Here is a 24,029-nt window from a genome sequence, read left to right as displayed (position 1 = left end):
ACACAAACGTTCACCTGCACCCCACACACAAACCCTTACCCACACCCCACACACAAACCTTCATCCACACTCCAGACACAAACCTTCACTGCACCCCACACACAAACCTTCTCCAGCACCCCAAATGCAAATGCACACAAACCTTTACATGCACCCCACACACAAACAAACCTTCACCCACACCCTACACACAAACCTTTACCCACACCCTACACACAAACCTTCAACCGCAACCCACACACAAACCTTCACCCACATGCCACACACAAACCTGCCACAGAACCCCAAATGCACACAAACCTTCACCTGCACCCCACACACAAACCTTCATCCGCATCCCACACACACAAATCTTTCCAAGCACCCCTCACACTCAGACCTTTTAGCCACTCATCCCAAGTGGCTCTTCCTCATATGTGGCGATTTCAATTGTCACTATGCAAATTGGCTGGGTGTTGGTACCTCTCTAACCAGCCATGGCACTTCAGCAAAGGACTTCTGTGACACCATGAGACTGACTCAATCTGTGAACTTTCCCACCTGGATTTCTTCCAATGATAAATCCTCCATTCTGGACTTGGTGACGACTAACTTTAGAACATCTTACCCCACACAGTCTTGAGAAAAAGGACATAGAAAGGTTATTACCTCCGCCACCAAAGGTCGATGGAGGTTATGCTTTCACCCCTGTCTGTCCGTTTGTTTGTTTGTGAACAAAATATCTCAAAAGGTTGTGGATGGATTCAGACTAAATTTGGCAGAGATGTAGCGTATGTGAAAACGACGAAATGATTAGATTTTGGTGAAGATCCAGATTCAGATCCGGCTACTGGAATTTTAAAAGTGATTCTTCACCATTGGGAGAAAGGGCCAAAAACGATACATGGCAGGATATCTCAAAAGGTTGTGGACGGATTTGGACGAAATTTGTTGGACAGGTTATGTGTGTGACGAGGAAGAAGCGATTCCATTTTGGTGAAGATCCAGATCTGGATCCAGGTAGTAGAATTTTTAGCCGCGTCGCAGACGCTGCTAATAGAGTGCCCTCTGCTGTTGTTGTTGTTCTTCTTGTTCTTCTTCTTGTTCTTCTTGTTCTTGCAGAGAAGACAAAACCTCAAAGCTCCACCCATTCTGGGAACCATAGCTCCACCCATTTTGGGAGAGGCTTCATATAAACAAATATCCACCATTTTATTAACTCGCATAGCTTTGAGGCCTGTTTTGTAGGCCCGTGGTGTCTTCCTCTCTCACACAGTTTTATTTCAAATCAAATTCGATATATCATTTCATTTTTCACAGTCGCTAACATAGTTTTAGACTCGGTTGAAAAAAAACGGGAAGAAAATCCGATGAAAGTTGCCCTTTATAGAACGAAATGAATTCTCAAAGTTCTGTAACTTCAAGTCCATTGAGATATATATTTTTTAAATCGCGGCATGGTCAGTCATACACCGCCCGAAATAACAGACGGGAAAATGCCGAGATATATATATATTTTGTTTAAATCGCGGCATGGTCAGTCATACACCGCCCGAAATAACAGATGGGAAAATGCCGAGATATATTAAAAATTCGTCCATTTGATGACAATCGTCACGATGAAATATTTAATTTATACGTCGTCACAATAATGTGGAGAGAGGAGCATAGCTTCGTTCACGTGTCGCCACATACGGGAAATTGCCGAGATATATTTTTTAAATCGCGGCATGGTCAGTCATACACCGCCTGAAATAACAGACGGGAAAATGCCGAGATATATTAAAAATTCGTCCATTTGATGACAATCGTCACGATGAAATATTTAATTTATACGTCGTCACAATAATGTGGAGAGAGGAGCATAGCTTCGTTCACGTGTCGCCACACACGGGAAATTGCCGAGATATATATTTTTTTAAATCGCGGCATGGTCAGTCATACACCGCCTGAAATAACAGACGGGAAAATGCCGAGATATATTAAAAATTCGTCGCCACACACGGGAAATTGCCGAGATATATTTTCACTTTGCACAAAAATAACATCAAGTAATCGAATCAATAGGAATGTCCTGTGCCTATAACATCGACGTTATAGGCACAGCTGCATCTAGGCATTGTGTAACATCGACGCGGCTTTTGTTTTAATTAAAACTTTTTGTACTTGTTAAAGTGATTCTTCACCATTGAGTGATATTTCCAACCAGGCGGAGGTATGCTCTCTACTAAATGCCGTTCTAGTTTTAAACTCTTGCTTTGTATTTCCAAGCACAATCTATATTTCCTACGAGCCGCCATTTTGTCTGAATCTCGATATTACACGCCATTATATGTTAATGTGATTACTGTTTGTGACGCAGGCATATGCATCATCGCTTTTTGCGCATGCGCGTCCCAGCGGTTCTGGTGTCTTGTTCATCTTGGTGTGCTGTAGACCTGTAGTGTGGTGATTAAATGCTGATGTTATAACAAAGCCTGAACGTGTTTTGGTTGGGCATTCGCTCTGAAGGAAGGAGAGGCGTTTACCATTTACTGGCGACCCAACGCTGAGGGCGCGAGCAGGCAATTTGATTGGTCGAGATGGCGTAAAAGGGTGCCAGGTAATAATGTAGAAAATACAACTAATTTGTCAATGTGGAGGTGTCTCGATGACTAAAGATAAGGGCCAATGTTTGACACAGACATTCAGGGCAGATTCAGGTACTACTGTATTCAAATGTACGTTGTTACCTCGGCCACCGAAGGTGTTTTTACCCGTCTGTCTGTTGGTGCGCAGGACATTTCAAAAAGATATGTGGTGGACGGGTTTTGTGTGTGTGACAAGGCCGAATTGATTAGATTTTGGTGAACATCTGGATCCAGATACTATAATTTTAAAAGTGATTCTTCACTTTTGACATTTCGGGGCAAAAACGATATAAGCCTATATCACGATAGCTCAAAGAGTTATTGACGGATTCGGATGAAACTTGTTGGACATGTTGGGTTTGTGACACGGACAGATTGATTCGATTTTGGTTAAGATCCAGATCCGAGAATTTTAAAGTGATTGTTCAGCATTGACTAACCGCAAGGCTAACCCCCACTCTAGCAGGGGAAATGGCCTTCAAATGCCTGTTGTTCAGCATTGAGAGATGGGGCCAAAAACGATATTTAGCACGATATTTCAAAAGGTTGTGGACGGATTATGACAAAACTTGGTGGATGAGTTGGGTAGGTGACAAGAACAAGGGATTCGATTTTGGACAAGGTCCAGATGCAGATCTAACCTATCAATGAGATACAAAGCAACTGTTCAGCCTGGTTTATGCTGCTTTAATAGGACGGCAAGATGGATTACACAAGGAGTGTTGTAAATCCTCCATCTTCAATTTCATCATAATGTCACCACTGTTGGGTATTGTACAACCATTTCGTTCCCATGACCAATGCTCAAGAGAGCATTTTTCACTCATTTAACCGACTGCCTTTGAACTTGCTGGTTCCAAGCCAAGTGCTTGCTGCTCTCAGCCAGAGCCACACTAGGACTCATGCGTCGAGACAACTGCCATATAAGGTATAAAGACTGCTGCACAGAGACCCATAGCTCAGCACAGCAAGGCCTTAGGTTTGGTACACAATTACTGAAGGTTTGGCACAGCTGTGCAGGAAATCCTTCACGTTTGGCCTGGGGCAAAAAATTGTGCAAATGCAGCCACTAACTGACAGCATGAACGACAGATGGGCAGCCTTATACGCTCATAGCTTCCCATAGTAATCTACAGTTTATGCAATGACAACTTTCAAACCATTGATAACCGACAGTAGATAAATAAAAATGTAAAAAAAAAAAGGAGGAACGTCAAGGAACACATCCACATTATTTTATCTAAGGAAATAAATTTGCTCTAATCTAAATAAAACACAAAATATTTGACAGCAAGTACAGAGTTATCCATTTGGTTACTTAGCTTTATTACCTCTGCCAGCAAAGGTGAACGTAGGTTATGTTTTCACCTCTGTGTTTGTTTTTCTGTGAGCAGGATTATCTCAAAGGTTTTGGCCGGATTTGGACGAAATTTGTTGGACAGGTTGGAGTGTGACAAGGACGAAGTTATTCGATTTTGGTGTAGATCGAAATCTGGATCCGGCTACTAGATTTTTTTAAAGTTATTCTTCACCATTGATTGATAGATACAAAAACGATAAACGATATCGACGAGTTATGACAAAACTAGGTGGATGAGTTGGTTAGGTGACAAGACCAAGCTGATTACATTTTGTTTCAGGTCACAATCCAGATCCGGTCCTTCAGTGGAATCCAAAACTGAAACTGTTCAGCCTGGTGAGGTATGCACTCTACTGAGGGTCGTTATAGTTTGAACTTCCAATTAAATTATTAATGGTATTATTTTAAAATATGTTGCGAAATGCGAAAGATGATGGGAATAGAGCCTGTGATTGATGCTGTGAAGAGGAACAGGTTGAGATGGTTTGGTCATGTGTTGAGGAAGGATGAAAGTGACTGGTTGGGAAGTGATGGAAATGAAGGTAGGAGGAAGTAGAGGACGGGGAAGACCGAGAAAGACTTGGCTAAAGATGGTGGAAGAAGAAATGCGGGCAAGGGGGTTAACAAGGAGAGACGCAGAAAATAGGGCAAAATGGAGAAGATCGTCATGGGGACCGCAAGGCTAACCCCCGCTCTAGCAGGGAAAATGGCCTTAAAATGCATGTTGTTGTTGTTTGTTGTTGTATTTTAAAATATGTAAAATATAAATCATAATACCAAACAAGAATGCACTCGTGGGAGGTGCTGACCCTCACAGTTATGTTTCTCTTCTAAGAAGTCAGGGTTGTTTTGTGATTAGATGTAGGCCTACTAATAATAAAAAATGCGCAATTGAAATCACTCTGTATACATGTTCCCAGTATATAGAGATAGAAAATTTCTTCCATTCTATTAATTGTCTTGGAATAACTTGCAGTTTTACTTTATAAGCGTGGGAGGCGGTGGGGGGGGGTTGGGGGGGTGGGAGGTAGGAGGAGTGACGGGAGGGGGAGGAGTGAGGGGAGGGTTGAGGGGAGAGGGTAGGTACTAGTATTAGAATTTGTTGCTTTGAGTGTCTTTTTCAGGCAGGTCATGGATGCAAAGTAATTTGACACCCGACCCTGCAGCTCCACCGCACCACGACATGCGAGAGGCGACACCCGCATTAGGGTGTATGTTCATATTTGTGCAGCTTTGCTGGTACCTTTATTAAAACCATCACTTATTACTCTACAGTTGTTTCATTTACTCTGGATCCTGATTTTCTAACCCTGTTTAGCGTCAGCTGTTCCTGCTCCTTGGTCACAGCTGCTGTTGATATGAATAGAGATCGCTCGCCTAACCTGTGAAAGTCACCTCTCCCCTCCACTCCAGTCTTTTGATCTCTTAGTGCCTGCTTACTGTTTCAATGAGCTCCTTGTCTCTGCTCAGCGCATGAGTATTGTGATAAACACGTCTGTATATTGTTTGTCCACAGAATAACTCGACAATATGAGCAGCTAGAAATTGCCAAATATAGCACAGAGTTCCATATTGTACCCACAGTCGTGATTATCCAATACACACACGATGCCCTTTAGCCACAGCATGAGTAAATATAGTCCTGTACTAAATTTAATTTTCTATTTTTCCTTCTGAGCTCAAAGTTGAACCCATCGAGACATTCACAATAAGAAGCTCTGTGCCAAGTTTACGGATCCTAGCTGCCTTCGTCGTACTGTTCAATTATCATGCCAAAAAACAGACAAACAAACACAGACAGGATCATTGCAATACTCACGCATCTAGTCGATTGCCGCAGCATGGTAACTACTTTAAAAGTATCGTAGTCAAACAAAGAATAATTAATTTTATTGTGCAAAACTGAAACATATCCAGGAAAAGCATTTAAGGGCACTACACAAAGAAAAATATCGATAAAAGGTATGCAAGTGAAGATGCAAATCAAACAATAATATAAAAAGAAAGCACATGAAAGACTCAGAATTTAAACTGGACTTGGCAATTCATAAAATAGCTCAAATTCGTTTGATTTTGAATAAGAGGGGTGGGGGGTTTTGGGGGTAATCAAACCTTTCAGGTGTGACAATAATTTGGTGGGTCATCTTTATTATGGGGACCATCACTTTTTTATCTCCACTACCAAAGGTGTACGGAGGTTACAGTGTCTTTAGAAAGTATTCACACTGCTTGACTTTTTCACATTTTGTTGTGTTACAGCCTGAATTTAAAATGGATTAAATTGAGATTTTTTTTTGTCAATGATCTACACATAATGCCCCATAATGTTAAAATGGAATTTTGATTTTAGAATTTTTTACAAACTAATTAAAAATGAAAGGCAGAAATGTTTTGCGTCAATAAGTATTCAACCCCTTTGCTATGACACTCCAAATTGAGCTCAAGTGCATCCAATTTCCTTTGATCATCCTTGACATTCTCTACAACTTCAATGGAGTCCACCCGGGGCCAATTCAATTGATTGGACATGATGTAGAAAGAATCAACTTTCTATATAAGGTCCGACAATTGACGATGCATGTCAAGGCAGAAACTCTACCATGAAGTCCAAGGAACTGTCCGTAGACCTCCGAGATAGAATTGTGAAGAGGCATCGATCTGGGGAAGGTTATAAAACAATTTCTAGAGTGTTTAAAGTTCCCAAGAGCACAGTGAGCTCCATCATTAGGAAATTGAAAGAATATGCAATTACCCAGACTCTTCCTAGAGCTGACCATCCAACCAAACAGAGCAACTGGGCAAGAAGGACGTTGGTCATGGAGGTGACCAAGAACCCAATGACCACTCTTACAAAACGACAGAGTTCCTTGGCTGAGATGGGAAAACATGCTGGGAGGACAACGGTTTCTGCAGCACTTCACAAATATAGGCTTTATGGGAGAGTGGCCAGAAGGAGGCCACTCCTGAGATAAAGCACAAGAGAGTATGCATTGAGTTGGAAAAAAGTCGATCTGGTCTGATCAGACGAAAATTGAATTCTTTGGCCTGGATGTAAAGTGCTATGTCTGGCAGAAACCGAACACAGTTCATCACCCATCTAACACCATCCCTACATTGAAGCATGGTGCTGGCAGCATCATGTTTTGGAGATTGTTTTCAGCGACAGGGACTAGGAGACTTGTAAGGATAGAGGGAGCAATGAATGGAACCAACCACAGGTAAATCCTTGAGGAGAACCTGCTTCCGAGTACAAAAGACCTTAGACTGTGACGAAGATTTACATTCCAACAGGACAATGACCCCAAGTATACAGCCAAAGCAGCACAACACTGGAAAGACGTGTGGTCAAGGGGCATGTCCAAGGCTGTTTAAATGTTTGATTTTTTAAACCTTTTTTATTATAAAAAAGGCGGCCCCATAAGGACCAAAACAAGGGCGAAATCTAGATCGACATCTCTGCCTTTGTCTATTTGTGACCATAGAGCTTTAATCTCAGTCTGCAAAGACTTGAGTACCACGCGGATGCCTCCTAGTTTGGAGGTGATGTGTTGGTATAATTTATGTGCATGACTTCAGTGTCATGTCATAGGGTTAGTGTGCTTCCTTAGTCAAATTTAATGTTCCTGACTGCAAACCTAGTAATTGTCGAGGAGCAGGGCAGAGACAATGTGTCAGCATTGCAGGCTACACTTGTTGCTAACAGGTTGTGCAGCAATTGCTGGGGTGAGACTCAATCTGTGCCTTGCTTCCCAGTCAAGTTAGGGGGTTCAACCTGTATGTATGTTATATATATATATATTGTTATGTTTTTGGGCTATGGATGATATACCTTAATGAAGTTTAGAATGTGTAGATTAGCATGCTCCGAGGGCCGTGAAAAAGAAGAACCCACTTCAATGTAAATTAAGTTAGGCCGACTGTCCGGGTAAGAGCGTTTATGTGTCTCCACACGGAGGAGTGGAGTTGTGTTATTTAGGCAGGGCTTATGGTTAATAATTTCCCTGTGTGTAAAGGCCTCTTGTAATTTGCTGTTCGTTTTTATATTAATCAAAAAGCCATGCCACGAATGCTCCATTCACCCACAACACCGGCAGGGCTAGCAAAAACCCCACAGCTGCCCGATAGGACTAAACCCCACCTCTCCTCCAACCGACGTCACGCGAACCTTCTCGATGAAGGACTAGGCTCTGCCTCAATGACGCGTTTAAAAGGAAACCATGCCACGAGCTTTGTCAGTGGTTGAGGAACGATGGGGTGATTGAATCGCGTTCGGCGATTGGTGATGTGACGTCGAGCAGCTTGGGCTGAAAAGGATAAGGAGTAAGATTCCGCCTGAATCACTCTCTTCTGGTCCTGACTTTTATAGTGGGCAGTCGCATTTCCTCCTTGTTCCAGCTTGGTCGTGGGCGTGTGGTCTTTGGTTCATGTGCGCTCTTGGGAAAAGGCTGGTGAGAAACAGTGGTTTGGGACAGTCGGAAGTACAAGGCACAGGTTGGACGTCGACATCGGCGGTGGACTGGGTCCGCGTCGTGTTTCCTCTGGACGTCAAGGAGCGCGACTCCGTGCCATTTTGTGCGTTTCCCGCGCGGTGGTTTGGAGGCGACAAGCGACCAGCAAGCCTTACCAGCCATTTGGGGATGCAAAGCTGAGTGCCGGCCGATTACTAAAGCATTATTTATTTTCTTTTACTTTCGTTTTCCCCTGTTTGTGTACTAGTCTGAGTAGAGGGTCCCTCATTTAGTAATTTTAGTTTTTACCTCACCTTTCGTTGTTATTTGCATTTATTTTCATTAAATCATTATTGGTCAAATCTTACTTTTCTTGTATTTTGGATTTTGCTGTTCCGTCTTTGTGCTTGTGGGTTCGGATAACCCCTGCGTGTGTGCCCGATCAGGTAAGACTTTGAATCTTCCCACGCGTGTCACTACTGCCAAGTTGGGTAGACGCCTCGGAGTAAAGCTCGTTTTGGTCATTCGTCCTCTTGGGGTCTTAACCCCGGGGACACGCTAATATACACATATATATGTGTGTGTGTGTATGTGTGTGTGTGTGTGTGTGTGTGTGTGTGTGTGTGTGTGTGTGTGTGTGTGTGTGTGTGTGTGTGTGTGTGTGTGTGTGTGTGTGTGTGTGTGTGTGTGTGTGTGTGTGTGTGTGGATCAGTGACAAAACAAATCTCAATTTAATCCATTTTTAATTCAGGCTGTAACACAACAAAATTTGAAAAAAGTCAAGGTATGTGAATATTTTCTGAAAGCACTGTATGTCTGTCTCTCACCCCTGTTTGTCTGTCTGCCTGTCTATCAACAGCATATCTCACAAAGTTGTGGACGCATTCAGACAAAATTTGGTGGACAGATTGGGCGTTTGACAAAGATGAATAGATTAAATTTTGGTTAAGATCCAGATCTCTATACTATAATTTGTTTCGTGATTCTTCACCATTGAAAGATGGGGCTAAAACGACATGTAGCATGATATTTCAAAAGGTTATGGATGGATTCGTACAAAACTAGGTGATGAGTTGGTTCGATGACAAGAACAAGCCGGATCCGATTTTGTTAAGGTCTGGGTGCAGCTCCGGCCTCTCAGTGGGATACAAATCATAGTGTTCAGCCTGGCTTAGTTATGTGCCCTACCGAGTGCCTTTCTAGTTAACCCCTGATTTTACTCCCATCTATTTCCAAACTTTTTCCCTTCTCTCCCCAATCCTCCCACATTTCCCTGCACTCTTTTCCATCTCCTATTATCCTTCCTTTTATTCCCTTGCTCAATTTTAATCAAACCCATTTCAACAAAGCTCCACCCACTCCCCACGACCACATGCGATATAATAATGACCCATTGGCAAACTGTGTGTGAAATGAGGCAACCTACAATTTATAAATGAGTGTGAATCATGTTTAGAGTGCACACAAGTAATAGCAATGCATTTATGTAGATCGTTCGGACGAATTAATGATTCACATCACGCATTATGTCAAAACTGTCAAAGCTCAATGGGTGTCAAACATGATATGCAATTCAGCAATTCATTTGCAAGGATTTACAAGGAACTTTGATGCAAGAAGGGGCCATGAGACCCATAAACCCTGCGCAATCATGCCAACATACAGTATTATTTACCCTTCTCCTCCTCTCTCCCGAAACCCAAATCCAAACTATTGCAGATACCTATCCAAGTTAATTTTTAAAACTATCTACTGACTCTACTATCACTCTCCATCCATGCAAGGAGACCATTTCATGCATTCATTGCTCTGAGTAAAAGATCCCTGACTTACTACCATCCTCCTCTCCTTTACTCTTAAGCTGTGGCCTCAGGTCCTGTCAGTGTCCATTTTGCTGAAAAATTATATTGCACATATTTTGTCTGTACAATTGATTAATTATCTTAAACATCGCTATTATATCGACTCGTACTCACCTCCTTTCTAAAGTTATAATTGTAATAATTAATTTGGACAAAGACATTTTCATTCTCACCTTGAATGAAGATCCAAAAGGAAAGGTGTTGAACATCCATAAACTTAGATTTTAAATGTCTGTCTGTCTCTGTATCTGTCCCATCAAGTTCCTGTATCTTCCCACAACCCCGCACTCAGCCTCGACTCATCATTGTATATAAATGTATGTATTTAGATGCATGGTTTTCCCTCTTTTTGAAGTAATTCCATACATTGATGAAGCATAGAGACATTGCCAACAACAAAGGAGGTCAGAGGGTGGGGTGATAGGACATTCGCATGGCCGGGACCAAGTTGATGAGAGAGGGTAGTAGATTTCTCAAATTTTAATAAGCAGCCAATCATATAAGAAGACAATGTGACCCAAGTACGCTGACAAAAATAATAATAAATAACCCTAATACACCCAAAAACAAAATACATGCATCTGGGAAATACATGCAAGTGCATTTCACAAACATCTTACCGGTGTATTTTGTCGACATCGAACCACCTGCTGGATGACCTCGTATTTTGTCCCAGTCGGTTGAGCTTTGGGCATCCCCTGTGGCACAATGCCTTTGTCGCTCTGCTGTTTCACAGTCCGCAACACCACCCCAGATGGCTGTTGCTCCATTGCTGGAGCAGCCACCCTGGCAAGTCCTTCGTCATAGAGTAGCATTCCTGGATTGTTCTTAACTACTTCCATTCTATTTTTCTCGTCTAGTTCTGATTTTCCTTTCTTTCGACAAACATTCAAGTCCACTTCTTCATTTACATGATGCAGGTCCTTCATGATCTGCTCCTCAAATCCTTGCTGCATCATGTTCCTTGTTGTGTCTTCCTCACTCTTTTCCAGTCCATTTTGTTCCATTATAACCCGACCATTTTTCTCCTCCTTCTTCAAGGTAACCTCTCCCATGACCCCAAGATACCCCTCTTTTTCCATCACGATGTCAATACCCAATTTATTAAGCATCTCCTCTGATGATTCTCTCTCAATGGGGTCGTCTCTCATAACCATGATGTCTCTTGAAATCTCAGTTGTCTCATTAGGCCCCTGCAAGGTAATCTCTCGTTCTACCAACTCTTTGCCTTCTTCTTCTTCTTCATCCTCTTCAATAGTTTTCTGGAAAGCATCGGGGATTGGTTCAATGTACTCTTCAAACTCTTCCGACACTATTGAAACATGGCTGTGGATGGTGTAGTCTCGATAGTCGCTAATGTAATCTACAATCTCCAAGCCTCCAGTCTCCATTTCTTCCTGAGGCCCAGATTCTTCCACATTTGTGTCCTCACCTTTTGGCTGAAGAGGGCACATTTGAAGCTCATAACTGCTCATTGTACCCATCCTTGCCAAATCTCTCTCATCCTCTTTCACTATTCTCTCTTCTATAAGTGGGTCCTCGAGGTCTTCATTTGCACCCTCTGCTTCATCCACCGCCTCGCCAAAAGCAGCATACATGTGCTCTCCAACTATATCCAAGCCACTAGCTGGTGTTTCCTGAGTCTCATGTATCTGTTCCCCATTTATAAGAATCTCAGCTATGCCATCATCTCCAGTCTCATGCTCAGGTTCATATCTTTCGTGGTCATCAGGTTCAGGAAAAACTGTGGAATCTTCTATAGACAACTCAATGCTATGCTCATGTTGAAGTTGTGGTCTTTCTCCTGTACTGGGTAGTACAACTAGCTCCCTCGGGCTGGGTGGAAGACTCGGTTTCTTGTAGGGCTGGATAGCATCATCATCATCTCGACTCACAGCAGGACTGTAACGGTCTGCAGGCAAATCCATGTCCTCGAACTTCTGCTGTTCACCTGCCTCCCGGCGAAGCCGCTTTTGTCGTTGATATTCTGGACCTAAAGGATTTTCAACACCCCATTACATCAAATCTCATTTTTATTCGTAAACAAATATTACTAATATTCCCAATGTGTTTAAAAGAGAAAGTTATCAATATCTTATGCTCCAAAGCACAAGTCTCTGGCTATCTGAGGCTACAGTTACAAAGGTATTTTCTATGCTGGGAACTCCATTTGAACAAATTTATTATTATTTCAGACAGCATTTGAAAGTTGTCAACCAGGAATCCATTTAAGCAACCATGACACATGTTCATTTGCCTCTTCCTCACCTGGCTGGTAGAAAGAAGGTGACAGGGTTGAAGCAACATTCCGGGCTTGTTCAGCCTCCTGCTGGGCGACCTGGGCTGCAGATTCAGCTGCTTCAGCCTTGGAGGCAGCATGCGAGGATCTGTCAGAAGACAAAACAACCAATGTTCCATAGTTAGATGTTGTTGGATACTTATTTCACAGTTATCTCAGCAATTGCATTTCTAGTTTCTTGCAGCAAAAATAAACATTTACAATATCAATATCGTAAAAAGACAAAAGTACTAAGAAAGATAACAGATGCCTTTTTGCATCTGACACTCACCGGGATTCAGCAATGTCGGCCTTCTGCTTGGCAATGGCTGAGGCCCGATTCGCCCCTTCTACAGCCCTCTCCACCTTTTCGCGCACCTTCCTGACACGTACTGGGAGGAAGCCTCGCTTCTTGCTGCCCACAAAAACGTTGTGCTTGTATTTCCCTTCCTCACAGCGTCCGTCAGAAAACGTGGTGCAGCCATAGCCATGCCGCACGTCTCCGACCCACTCACCCTCGTAGCGGAGACCATCTGAGCGCTCACTCACTCCAAAACCACTCCTATGGTCATTCTTCCACTCGCCTGAATATGTCTCTGTTGTAGTGGCATCCACCTTTTCTTCTGTTGCTTCATCACCCTCCCCAGGATCTCCAAAGCTGATCTGCACTCAGAATAAATGTTAAAATTAATATAGAACGTTACCCAAAATTAAAATAGAAAAATACTGTTATGAATTTTGGTAGAGCAACATCTAGAGCGAGGTAGATCTGATAGGTAGGTATTCGACTGTCGTGACAGGGACTCTACATGTAATAGGTTCTTGATGTTTAGGCGTTTGTCGGGGTAATATGTATGATTGTGGATCTACCTGGAGATTCGGGTGTTAAATAGTGAGGGATTAAAGGTAACGCCCCTGTGAGTTTCGCCTAGTAGTCAAACCTTTGTCCATTATGGCACTCCAAACCACATAAACATTAGTTAGGTCCTTAGCGCAACATTAAATAATTCCTTTCCCTGACAATGACTTCGGAACAAACGGACAGGAAACCAGGCCAAAACCACCGCCACAATTGGCCGCCACCGTTTACACCTCCAAGGCCTACAAACCTCGCCTGGGACGTGTTATAACACAAGGACCGCGGGGGTCGGGGACGGGAGAGTGGAGTGATGCCGCAGAGGGCGTGACCTGGGCGAGCCGGCGAGTTGGGAGGCTTTTTATTGGCTGAGGAGTGCGCCAATGTGACGTGATCGGCCAGAGATATTAGCGACGGTCGGACGCCATTTTAGGGCAGTTCGTTGGCAGTTGGCACGGAGAGTTGGCACGGAGAGTTGGCACTGAGAGTTGGCACTGGGAGTTGGCACTGAGAGTTGGCACTGAGGAGTTGGCAGCTGGCACTTGGCACTTGGCAGTTGGCTGCCAGCACTCCCGCGCCAGCACTCCCGCAGAGAGTCGAGTCAAGTGGAGTCGTTTGCTTTGTGCAGCCCTGCGTGGGACCTTTGGAGCAAGGGAGCTCGTGGTGTGGGTGTGCCGTTGAACCGACGAGGCCTGGTGGTGCTCGGGGCCGTGGAACTTGGAGCGAGGCGTGCCGCGGGACGAAAGGAGCCGGGTGTTGGACGGCGGCCACCAAGACGACAAGGACGAGATAAGGCCGTACCCGCGAATACACTTTGCATAAAACTAAAAGACGTGTTATTTTCGTATTCATCTCCCTCGTATCGTGTTTGATATCTGTTGTGCGTGGGATCCCAATTTAGGCTTATTAGAGTTACTAGGGCATTGCCCGTACTATATCTATATCTAAAATTATATCCCCCCCCTCTATTTACATGAAATGGTTTGGTCCAAAGCGAACGGCTTGCGAGTACGGTGACAATCCCCCCCCCTCTATTTACATGCAATGGTTTGGTCCAAAGCGAACGGCTTCCGGAGTTTGGTAAAGAAATCGCCATCGCGTGCACAAACGCGCAGGAAAGCGAATGAATCGCAAATTCGGTTTTATTAGTTTTAAAACATAGTTTAACGCCAACATAGTTTGCAAACGTGAAATAAATGAATACGCTGTCAAATGTGCCATCCGAGGCAGAGTGTGTCCTCCACGTTCGGCACACGCGATCGTTCGCTGCTCTCTGATTGGTTGAATCGTTTTTTGGACATAGCTCGGTAAGTAATTGTCCGATTAATATGAAACCTTGAAAAGGCACATCCTCGGGTCCCCAGCAATATACCTGGCAAGTTAAAAGTATATCGGACCCGTGGTTGTCGAGAAACAGCGGTCACAGACAAACAAACGTACAGACGTACAGAGATTACTGGAATTATAGATAGATTAGTACTAGGGCGTGCCCGTACGTGGGTGCAAAAAAACATGCGTGCAAACAACAACAACAAAAAAAAACTTTGAAACCACGTGGCAGTAACGACCACAGAACCCCCCCCCCTCTATTTACATGAAATGGTTTGGTCCATTCGCAAAGCCAAAGCGAACGGCTTGCGAGTACGGTAGAACCCCCCCCTCTATTTACATGAAATGGTTTGGTCCATTCGCAAAGCCAAAGCGAACGGTTGGTAAATAAATCGCCATAGCTCGGTAACTACTTCTCCGATTAATATGAAACCTTGAAAAGGCACATCCTCAGGACCCCAGCAATATACCTGGCAAGTTTCAAGTATATCGGACCCGTGGTTGTCGAGAAACAGCGGTCACAGACAAACACACAGACAAACACACAGACAAACACACAGACACACACACATACAGAGATTACTGGAATTATAGATAGATTACCGGCGCGTGCTTTTTTCACTGTTATTACTTTTCAATAATAAATCCTTATATTATTTTCTGTATATATCTGAACGCAGTTTCCTGGGTGTTTCATTTTAATAGATAAGGCTGCGGAGCTTGCTGTGTCCGCCATTCCGCGCGTTTAACTTTGTGTTGATTTGGAATCCGCCATTGAGTTTTCGCCTCGGGAGTGTAAAGCCTCGCAATCGGCCATCCGCAACTGTGGTGTTAATCGTGGTTGCGTAACAATACTCTTACATCTGCTTTCTCATTCAGAGGGATAGAAATGTCATCAATCATGAGTTCCATTTGTACTGTGCGTTCTCAAGGTATTTGACAGTCATTCTGTGCCACGTGTATCACAATATTTCACACCACAGGAATAATGCTCCCTCAGTGTAGCCAGTGCGGAGATGCTTCCTGTTATTTGTAAACCCGAAGCTGCTTGCCGAAACTGTCAGTGTATTATTTTCTATGAGTTAGATTAGCAAACGAGAGTTAGTTAGAGTTAGTTAGAGCGAGACATGGGTAATGAACGTAGAGCAGCAACGAAGGCTGGAAAGGGTGGAAATGCGAATGGTTCGGTGGATGTGTGGAGTATCGTTGAGAGAGAGGAAGACAAATGATGAATTGTGAAAGATGATGGGAATAGAGCCTGTGATTGATGCTGCGAAGAGGAACAGGTTGAGATGGTCTGGTCATGTGTTGAGGAAGGATGAAAGTGACTGGTTGAGAAGAGTGATGGAAATGAATGTAGAAGGAAGTAGAGGACAGGGAAGACCGAGAAAGACTTGGCTAAAGGTGGTGGAAGAAGAAATGGGGGCAAGGGGGTTAACAAGGGGAGATGTAAAAAATAGGGCAAAATGGAGAAGATTGTCATGGGGACCGCAAGGCTAACCCCCGCTCTAGCAGGGAAAATGGCCTGAAAATGCCTGTTGTTTGTTGTTGTAGTTAGATTAGCAAACGTATTTGTTCGGGGAGACAACCCACGTTTTGTAGCATTCTTTTTCTGAAGTCATTCTGAGCTTGTTCTGAAATGTTATTAGTTTTATTTTATTTTATAAACCGGAAGCTGTATGCTGAGCAGCACGTGGCTTTGAGAGGTTCGCGCTGCTCTCAATTCATGGTGAGTATTGTACTCTTTATCACCTATTGCTGTCACACATTTCTTGCTAAATGTGAAATTAGTGTTTCATGAATATATGAGTGTTGTGTTTGTCATGAATGTTAGTCGCTGTTAATGAGGTTGAATGATGCTTTGTTTCGTTTTCTTTGGTGCAACAACCTCATTGTAAAAAGGTAACGGGCCTTGCGGCCTGCTCAATAAATGTACGTTGTGAGAGAACTCTGTGACTATTGAGATATGTTGATTTAAACATATTTTAAACATGTTCCGACTTAAATGCTGATGTCTAACTGTCATTTTAGGGGATAATTACAGAAGTAAGGGTAATCTGTTCACAATGGTGGAAACACGTGGTAATGGTGGCAGGCATAGATATGGCTCTTGGTTGTGCTCACACATGCCATATTAGTGGCTGAGATATATATATTTACATCCCCCTTATTAGTGAATTGAAAAATAACCCTAGAATGTTATTGTTGTGAAGTCCTTGGAGTAAACTGCGTTGAAGTTTTTTATGCTCACTTGCTGTGTGTTATCTCCCATAAATCTCTCGAGCACATTGTAATGTTAAACCAATGTTACAGCATTATCAGGTAGCTCATGCATGGCATATTGCACCTTTTGGCTTTAATAGTTAACATTACTAGTTAACTTCCTATTGTCTTAACTATCTGAAATATGTATTTTTTCTGTGTACTATTGTGGATATGGGAATTGTGTTGTTTTTTTTTGTTGTTGTAAAATATCACCCTCCTTCCTCCATTTGGTGTATAAAGGTCAAAGGTCATGCCCGTAGTTATTCCATATACAATCACGTAGCAAATCATAGATTTCCTCCTTGTTCAGTAGTTATCTCCTTATTATGTGTATTAGATTAAGGCTTTGTCTTCCATTAATTAACACTCCATTGCACCGAATTCAAACAAGGTAGATTCCCTTCACATTCCCCTTTTGTCATGCCAACTGCATTGGGAGGTTTTCTGCATTCCGCTGCTGCTTTGGGGTTGTGGTTTTTCGCTGCAAGACTCCATTACGCATGAGGTCATCTCGGAGCAAAAGGTGGGAGGAGTCAGCCCAGCGCCAGTAACAAGGCGTGGCCTTGCAAACGCCTCCTCTAGGGGCGGGATCGGTGAGCCCTCGCGACCAATCAAGGCCGAGGCGAGCTCACCGATGGGCGTGTCATGGAGGCCGGCGGCTTGATCGCCCCAGGGGCAATAAAAGCGCATGCGGAAGCCCTTTGAGAGAGAGAGCTGCGGGATCAGAGAGAGAGAACCCGTCACGCAACGCCCCCACGTCAGATGCGGCACACCACAGCAGCTTGAACCAAAGGAGCTTTGAAACCACCGCAGTTTTTGACCACGGCAGCTTTGAGCGGTGACGGCAGTTGCAGCCTCGAAGCAACGTCGCCGTACGAGAGACGGTTGAGGAGAGCCGGCGGCTGCCCAACTCGAGCCGCGATCATCCCAACCACCCGGATCCTTCCCGCCATTCGTTCCTGCCATCGTCCCCCGTGTAAGTCTGATTGTTCGTCCGTCTTCTGTGTTGTCCTGGGGTTTAAGTAAGACTGTTAATAGGTAAGCTAGCGTTGCACTATGTCCTTCTGGTCCGTCCCTCTTTCTGTCTTTATTTTCTTATTCTTCCTTCTCCCTTGGTTTCTTTAATTGTGTACATAATAGATACAAATAAATCATATTCGTATTTCCTACCTTTTGCCTTCTTCTTCTTCACATCCGTTCGTCTTTGAGGTTTCCACATTGAATACCTGTGGCACGATTTGGCCAACGTTCAGGAATCGGGTCTAGTAATTGTTAATAGTTTGTGCCGCGGTTGCTAAAAACCGCTCGGCAATTAACATCTGTCCGCGGTACGAACGGGGCTGTGCACCTGCCTTTCCGGGGGTAGCTGGGCAGTGTCAGGGACCACGTCGGTCGGTTATAGAAGAGGGGATTAATCCCCCCTCTAAGGGGAACAGAGGCCGACGTTGGGTTCCGTAACAGTACTTTGCAGATGGACATTCTTTGAGACCGGCCAGTCACCGTTTTTCATTCCGTATTAAAGAAATACAAACCTGTTTACTACCTGACGGGTTCTGTGTCATTTGATACTCTTTGCCATCGGTTACATCAGCAAGGAGCCTCCGTGTTGTTTTCCCCTAAATGATTAGTGCCGATCATTATGCATAGTTGGGATAAGAAAGGCTATAAACATAGTGGCCAATGGTGAAGTTGGGAATGCTATGATTTCAACAAACAAGGAGAAAAACGGATTTTGCTATACTGTGTTAAAGGCTGATAGTCGGCCATCTTTGCTCAGATTGCAAAACAAAATTGGCTGCTGCATTGCGCTGCAGCAATGCTCTTCTGCAGAAGATTTTGTTGCAGGAAGGCTGCGGGTATGATCATTCGGTGGAGGCACTTTTGTGCCACTGATGCAGTGCCCCATGTATTTTAATGCAATCATTTGGAATTTGGCCATGGTGCTGGCGACAGCTTGCCTACTCTTCGCGAAGGACAGCTTGGGATTTTTAATAACCACCAACTAATGCTGGCAGACAAGACGTCCAGTTTAATGTCAATCTGAGAGAGGGCATACACATTGATGCTTCGTCCTGCCTGCGCAACACCAGAATGACAGTTTAGGGCTGGGCGGAGATTCTAAGGCAGGCTAGACAGATTACAGGTGATTTGGCATACCTCTAGGCTATCCTGCCATCCGCAGCAATACTCTGAAACACGGAGGATGAGGAGGAAGGATAGCCCTCACAATAAACTTCAATATCCAATGAGCACTTGATTGAATTGCAATAATCATTTATTTCATCAGACCTGTACCTTGCAGACTTATGAAGAAAGTAATTAATTGATCAAGCAAAGTTTTCTAAAAGTACTTATCAATAAAAGAGTTGATGGATTTTCAAGAAGTGTTATCTCAGTAATGTATGGCTGAATTATAACCAGAATTCATTGCTATTGTTGCTTTCATGATCCAAGTACAAGGAGGTATGTGCTTATTTGATAGTGGAAACAGTGAGAAAGTCGTGCGGTCTGTGGTGCAGAATCCTAAAACAGAATTTTCAATCTCCTCCATTGTAATAAATGAATAAAATATCCAAAAGTTTTGATATGCAAGCCGCATCCCATATTACATAGCAACCAAATCAAGCCAAATCAAGTTCTTGTGTTTCAAGTAATTTTCCTTCAGATGACAATATTTCATCACGACTCAACATTTAATACGTCCCATTTCATAAAACTTATGGAAACTCAGTCACCATGTGAAAATAAACTAAAGCAATATGACTGTGTCGCCAATATGCCTTCGCATAGTCCCACAACGGGTAGATGACCTCGTTCACTCTCCTAAAAACAAACAAGTTTGATTTAAATCCCTTCAGTTGTTTTCAAGTATCACATTTTCACCAGCCATAACAGGTTGCGCATCGATCGTTGAAGCAGTTTCAGAGAAGGGATTTTTTTTTTGTTTACAGAATTGAGGCTCGTATAAGAGCGAACACATTGAACATGAAAAACATGCACAGACACACAAAACATGCAATGAAGGGAGCGGGAGACAAGAGGGGGAGAGAGGGAAGCACACAAGTACAACAACAGAAGATAACAGGGATGCCGGTAGATCTGTGGAAGGGGTGGGCTGGGGGAGGAGGGAGGGGAACACGGTACAAAGCAAATTAACACTTCTAGGAACCCCAGGAAAGAAGCTGGGGATTCAAAGAGGTGGATTTGGGGCATTTTAACGGGGGTAGAAAAGATCAAGGTTTTGGATGGGGGAAGATAAGAGATGGTGGTGAGCTTTATATCAGCTTTCAGCTTTATATCAGCTTTTTTTCAGCTTTCAACCATATCAGCTTTCAACCATATATGGCTGTCACACCACGTGACATATGACCTTAAAAATGGACACTCTGCATATGTATGGGTAGGGGATCACGTTTGTGAAGTTTCGTGTTGATCGGATAAAGTTCGTTTTTCTATCTAAGATGGCTGCCAAACCACATGACCTATGACATCATAATTTTCAAACTATATGCAACAATGGTGTTAGATGATATTTGTAAAATTTCGCATCGATAGGGTAAGTGGTTTCAGATATATAATTATTTAATATTTTCCTTCAATTCAATATGGCTGCCACACCATGTGACCAATGATGTTTTCGTGATCATCTTTTAATCGCCATGCCTAGTCAATGACACACGTAAAGTTTTGAGTCAATCGATTTGGTGTTTTGGGAGAAGATATTTTTAAAGGTTTTAGGTTAAATCCAATATGGCTGCCAAACCATGTGATCTATGAACCACCTTTAGAGGCCATTTTTCCCCACAGAGCAGGGGTTGGCCTTTTTCGGGCACCATGGTCCCCTTTTTGAAGCAATGTTTTATGGCAGGGTGCCCTTCCTGCCACCAACCCTGTTAGTCACCTCTTGCGACACACAGGGAATTACCAGTGAACTGGTATTCAATTTGCCGACCTCGGAAGGATGACAGGCTGAGTCAACCCCCCCGGCGTTAATTCAGCGATCGACCGGGATTCAAACCCAGGATCCTTGGATCCCAAGCTAGCACCCTAACCGCTAAGCCAACACCAGGCTTAAACCATGAGATCTATGATGTCATAAATTTAATATTTCAATACAAATGGGTCATATATCACGTGCATGTAATTTAGAAGATTTTTGGCTGGTATACCACTTCACCTATGATGTCATCATTATCATTCTTTTGTTCCCCATCGGGAGTACTTGACAATGTGCGAAGCTTCAATTTTTTCCATTCAGCGGTTTCCAAGAAATATTTTTTTTAATTTGCGTTTAATCCAAGATGGCTGCCATACCATGTGACCTATGACATCAAAATTTTCATAAAAACAATGCATGGGTTTCACTCCTACCCTGAAAGTTTTGTCTCAATCGGACATATGGTTGCTGAGAAAAACGAGGTTTAGCCCGTACGGACGGACAACCCGAAAACATAATGCCCCGGCCACCTTCGGGGGCGGAGGCATAAAAAAATTAAAGATTCAAGAATTTGTCGTTATTCAGCAATAAAATTGTGCCACATATCTACCAAGTATTCTTGGGTTTGACTCTTCTTTGATAGTTGTTTGAGAAAATTATGGGCCCCATTCATTTATATTATAAATGCATGCACGCATAGATTACGTGCAAATATTCATTCAAAGGAGCATGCAGCGAAATGTATCTGTTTGGCTTAATAGAGTGCGCCAAGTTACCACTGATTTTATTATATTTTGCCCAAGACCACATGATAAACAGACCAAACAAAAACAAGAAAGAGGAAGAGTAGTCAGAGATTGTTCGTCACCTGATTCAGTCAAAAAGACATTAATCAGAGAGAGAAAAAAAATCTAATAAATTTTGAAGAAAATGAGAACATTACAGAAATATCAGCCTGTACAGTGATGGAGTGAATTCACCCAACTTTGTTATCAAATGTTTCACGAACATCGACAAACAGACAACAAAATAAACCAAAAACAAACAAAGATGAGCACGAGGCTGACCTCACTTGCTTCTGAGCCAGCAATTGAATCGCCAGCTTCGCTGCGGAATGAGCTGTGTTTGCTCAGCTGGCTCGATAGGGAACTTCTCGATGAAGACTTGCGTAGCCTCAGGTTTCCAAGGAAACTACCACGACGAAAAAGGCCTTTCTTTTTGACTCCTGCACGCTGGCTTGCCGTTGGCATGAGCAGGGCAAAACCACTATGGGTAGTTACTAGCCCTCCAGCCTCACCATCACCTGTAAGGACATAAACATTCCAGGATCCATTTTGATATTCAAGAGGCTACTGGCAAATACTTATATTTCCTTGCTGGCTAAATCATACTCTTTATTGACTGATCTTAAAGGGGAACCCAAATGTTCAGACCACCTCGACGCTAATCTAGCCCTTGATACCCTACAAAAAAGATAGGATGTGTCTTTTTCCGATTTCCGATTTATAAAGTAGGTAATTTTGCAATTAAAAGAAACCTTCTTCTTCACGATTAGCTGTGACGTAATGTAGTGAAAGCGACCACCACTTCCATATTGTCTACAGGTCACATCAAGGAACGATTGAACTCAAACGGCGAATAATTTTCAAATTTCTACATACTGTATATACTAGGTCATTGCGTCCTTGGTGGTTGTACGAATACAAACCGAGATGGTTTCATGCTACACGATTGGCCGAAAGATCCAAAGGTTGTCAGAAATTGGACGAGGTTTGTCCGAAATACCAAAGTGTGGATTGGGCCTACAAAATATTTGGTTTAGTGTTCAGAACATTTTACATCGTTATGAAACAGCAGAGAAGGCTATCTTGGGGTTTTCCCCCACGATTAAGGTGAAGAAACAACTATTACACAAATCTGTAACACGATCTCTACTGAGCTACCAGCATATGGACACAGGCAATTTGAGTGGTGAATCGAACACTTGTGTTGGCCTGCCAGTGAAGTATCTCACCTTGCTAGATGTGCTAGCTAACATTGCCGCCACCTTGCCCTATGCAACACCATCTCTGCCGAGGTAAACCTAAACTATACGACAGTCCGTTGAGGCTGTGAAGCAGCCGAACTTGAAGGCTAAGCAGTAGCGGCACATTCGCAGGCCGATCCTGCAGGATCTGTTGGCTGTTGCCATGTTGCGTGCCAGTTTGTGAAGAACAATAACATTTATATGGAAGACTGTGTGGTGCAGGATCTCAGCCTCGCTCCTGCGAGATCGCTCAGCTAACATATGAGAATGCAAACTACCATCGGGGCATATGACAAACGAAGCCATAATTCAGCCACCGGCCAATATAATAGACCTGAGGGCACTTCAATAAACTGATGTAATATTCCTATATGCTGGTCGAGTTATCATGATCTACGGACTCAATACACACGAAGTGAACCAATATAGCATTTTTTGGCAAACAGGATGGATAATTGGTCTATCAGCGAAGCAACAGGTAGGCTCTACTAGTATTCTAGTAATATAGATAACTACTTGAGAAATAACTCTGAGCTTGGCTCACATGGGCATGACTTCAAATCAACACGCAACTCTTGCCCGGTAAGTGTCGGTATGGCATCGTGTTTCAGCAATTTCCAATGCTTGTTTCCCAGGTAGTGAGCCTGTTGATCAAATGATGGCTCACAGTGGTCTTCGCAAACAACATGATGTTTTGATGATAAATTTGGTTTTCCCGAGGTTCCACACCACAAAGCACACAATCGTTGACGGTCTATGGACACTACTATAGTCTTTAATTAATAGATGTGGTAAAGGATGCAAAAAAAACGACTTCTGAGTAGTATGGGCAAATTCCTCGACGATTGGAACGCTTGGCACATCGGCATCTTCACCACTGGAATAACTTGTAATGAAATGCAGACGTACACGTCCGTCAATGAGTTGTGCGCCCGTGACGTCATGTGAATCAACAGAAGTAGCTCATTCGCGTAGAGGAAGTGAAAATAGTCTGACTTTAAAACATGATTATCCGGGTTATTATTCTACCCCCCCCAAAAAATATTTTTGTGCTAACAA

At 43.2% G+C, this 24,029-nt stretch overlaps 1 protein-coding gene across 5 annotated transcripts in view; it reads right to left on the bottom strand.

Annotated features, from left to right (window-relative positions):
- Nucleotides 1–24,029, bottom strand: part of LOC137434448 (junctophilin-2) — a 98,673-nt gene that overhangs the window by 23,687 nt on the left and 50,957 nt on the right. For all 5 annotated transcript variants that reach the window (XM_068127447.2, XM_068127444.2, XM_068127443.2 and 2 more), the window contains exons 3-6: nt 22,012–22,247; nt 12,850–13,220; nt 12,548–12,666; nt 10,900–12,272 (exon numbers count right to left, since the gene is read on the bottom strand). In XM_068127447.2, the coding sequence (XP_067983548.1) occupies nt 10,900–12,272; nt 12,548–12,666; nt 12,850–13,220; nt 22,012–22,247 (2,099 nt within the window). The remainder of the gene's footprint in view (nt 1–10,899; nt 12,273–12,547; nt 12,667–12,849; nt 13,221–22,011; nt 22,248–24,029) is intronic.

Source organism: Myxine glutinosa, chromosome 10 (assembly GCF_964187855.1).
Source record: "Myxine glutinosa chromosome 10, kmMyxGlut1.1, whole genome shotgun sequence".
Taxonomy (NCBI): domain Eukaryota; kingdom Metazoa; phylum Chordata; class Myxini; order Myxiniformes; family Myxinidae; genus Myxine; species Myxine glutinosa.
The sequence above is the reverse complement of the archived record's forward strand: the minus strand, read 5'-3'. Positions and strand labels throughout refer to the sequence as shown.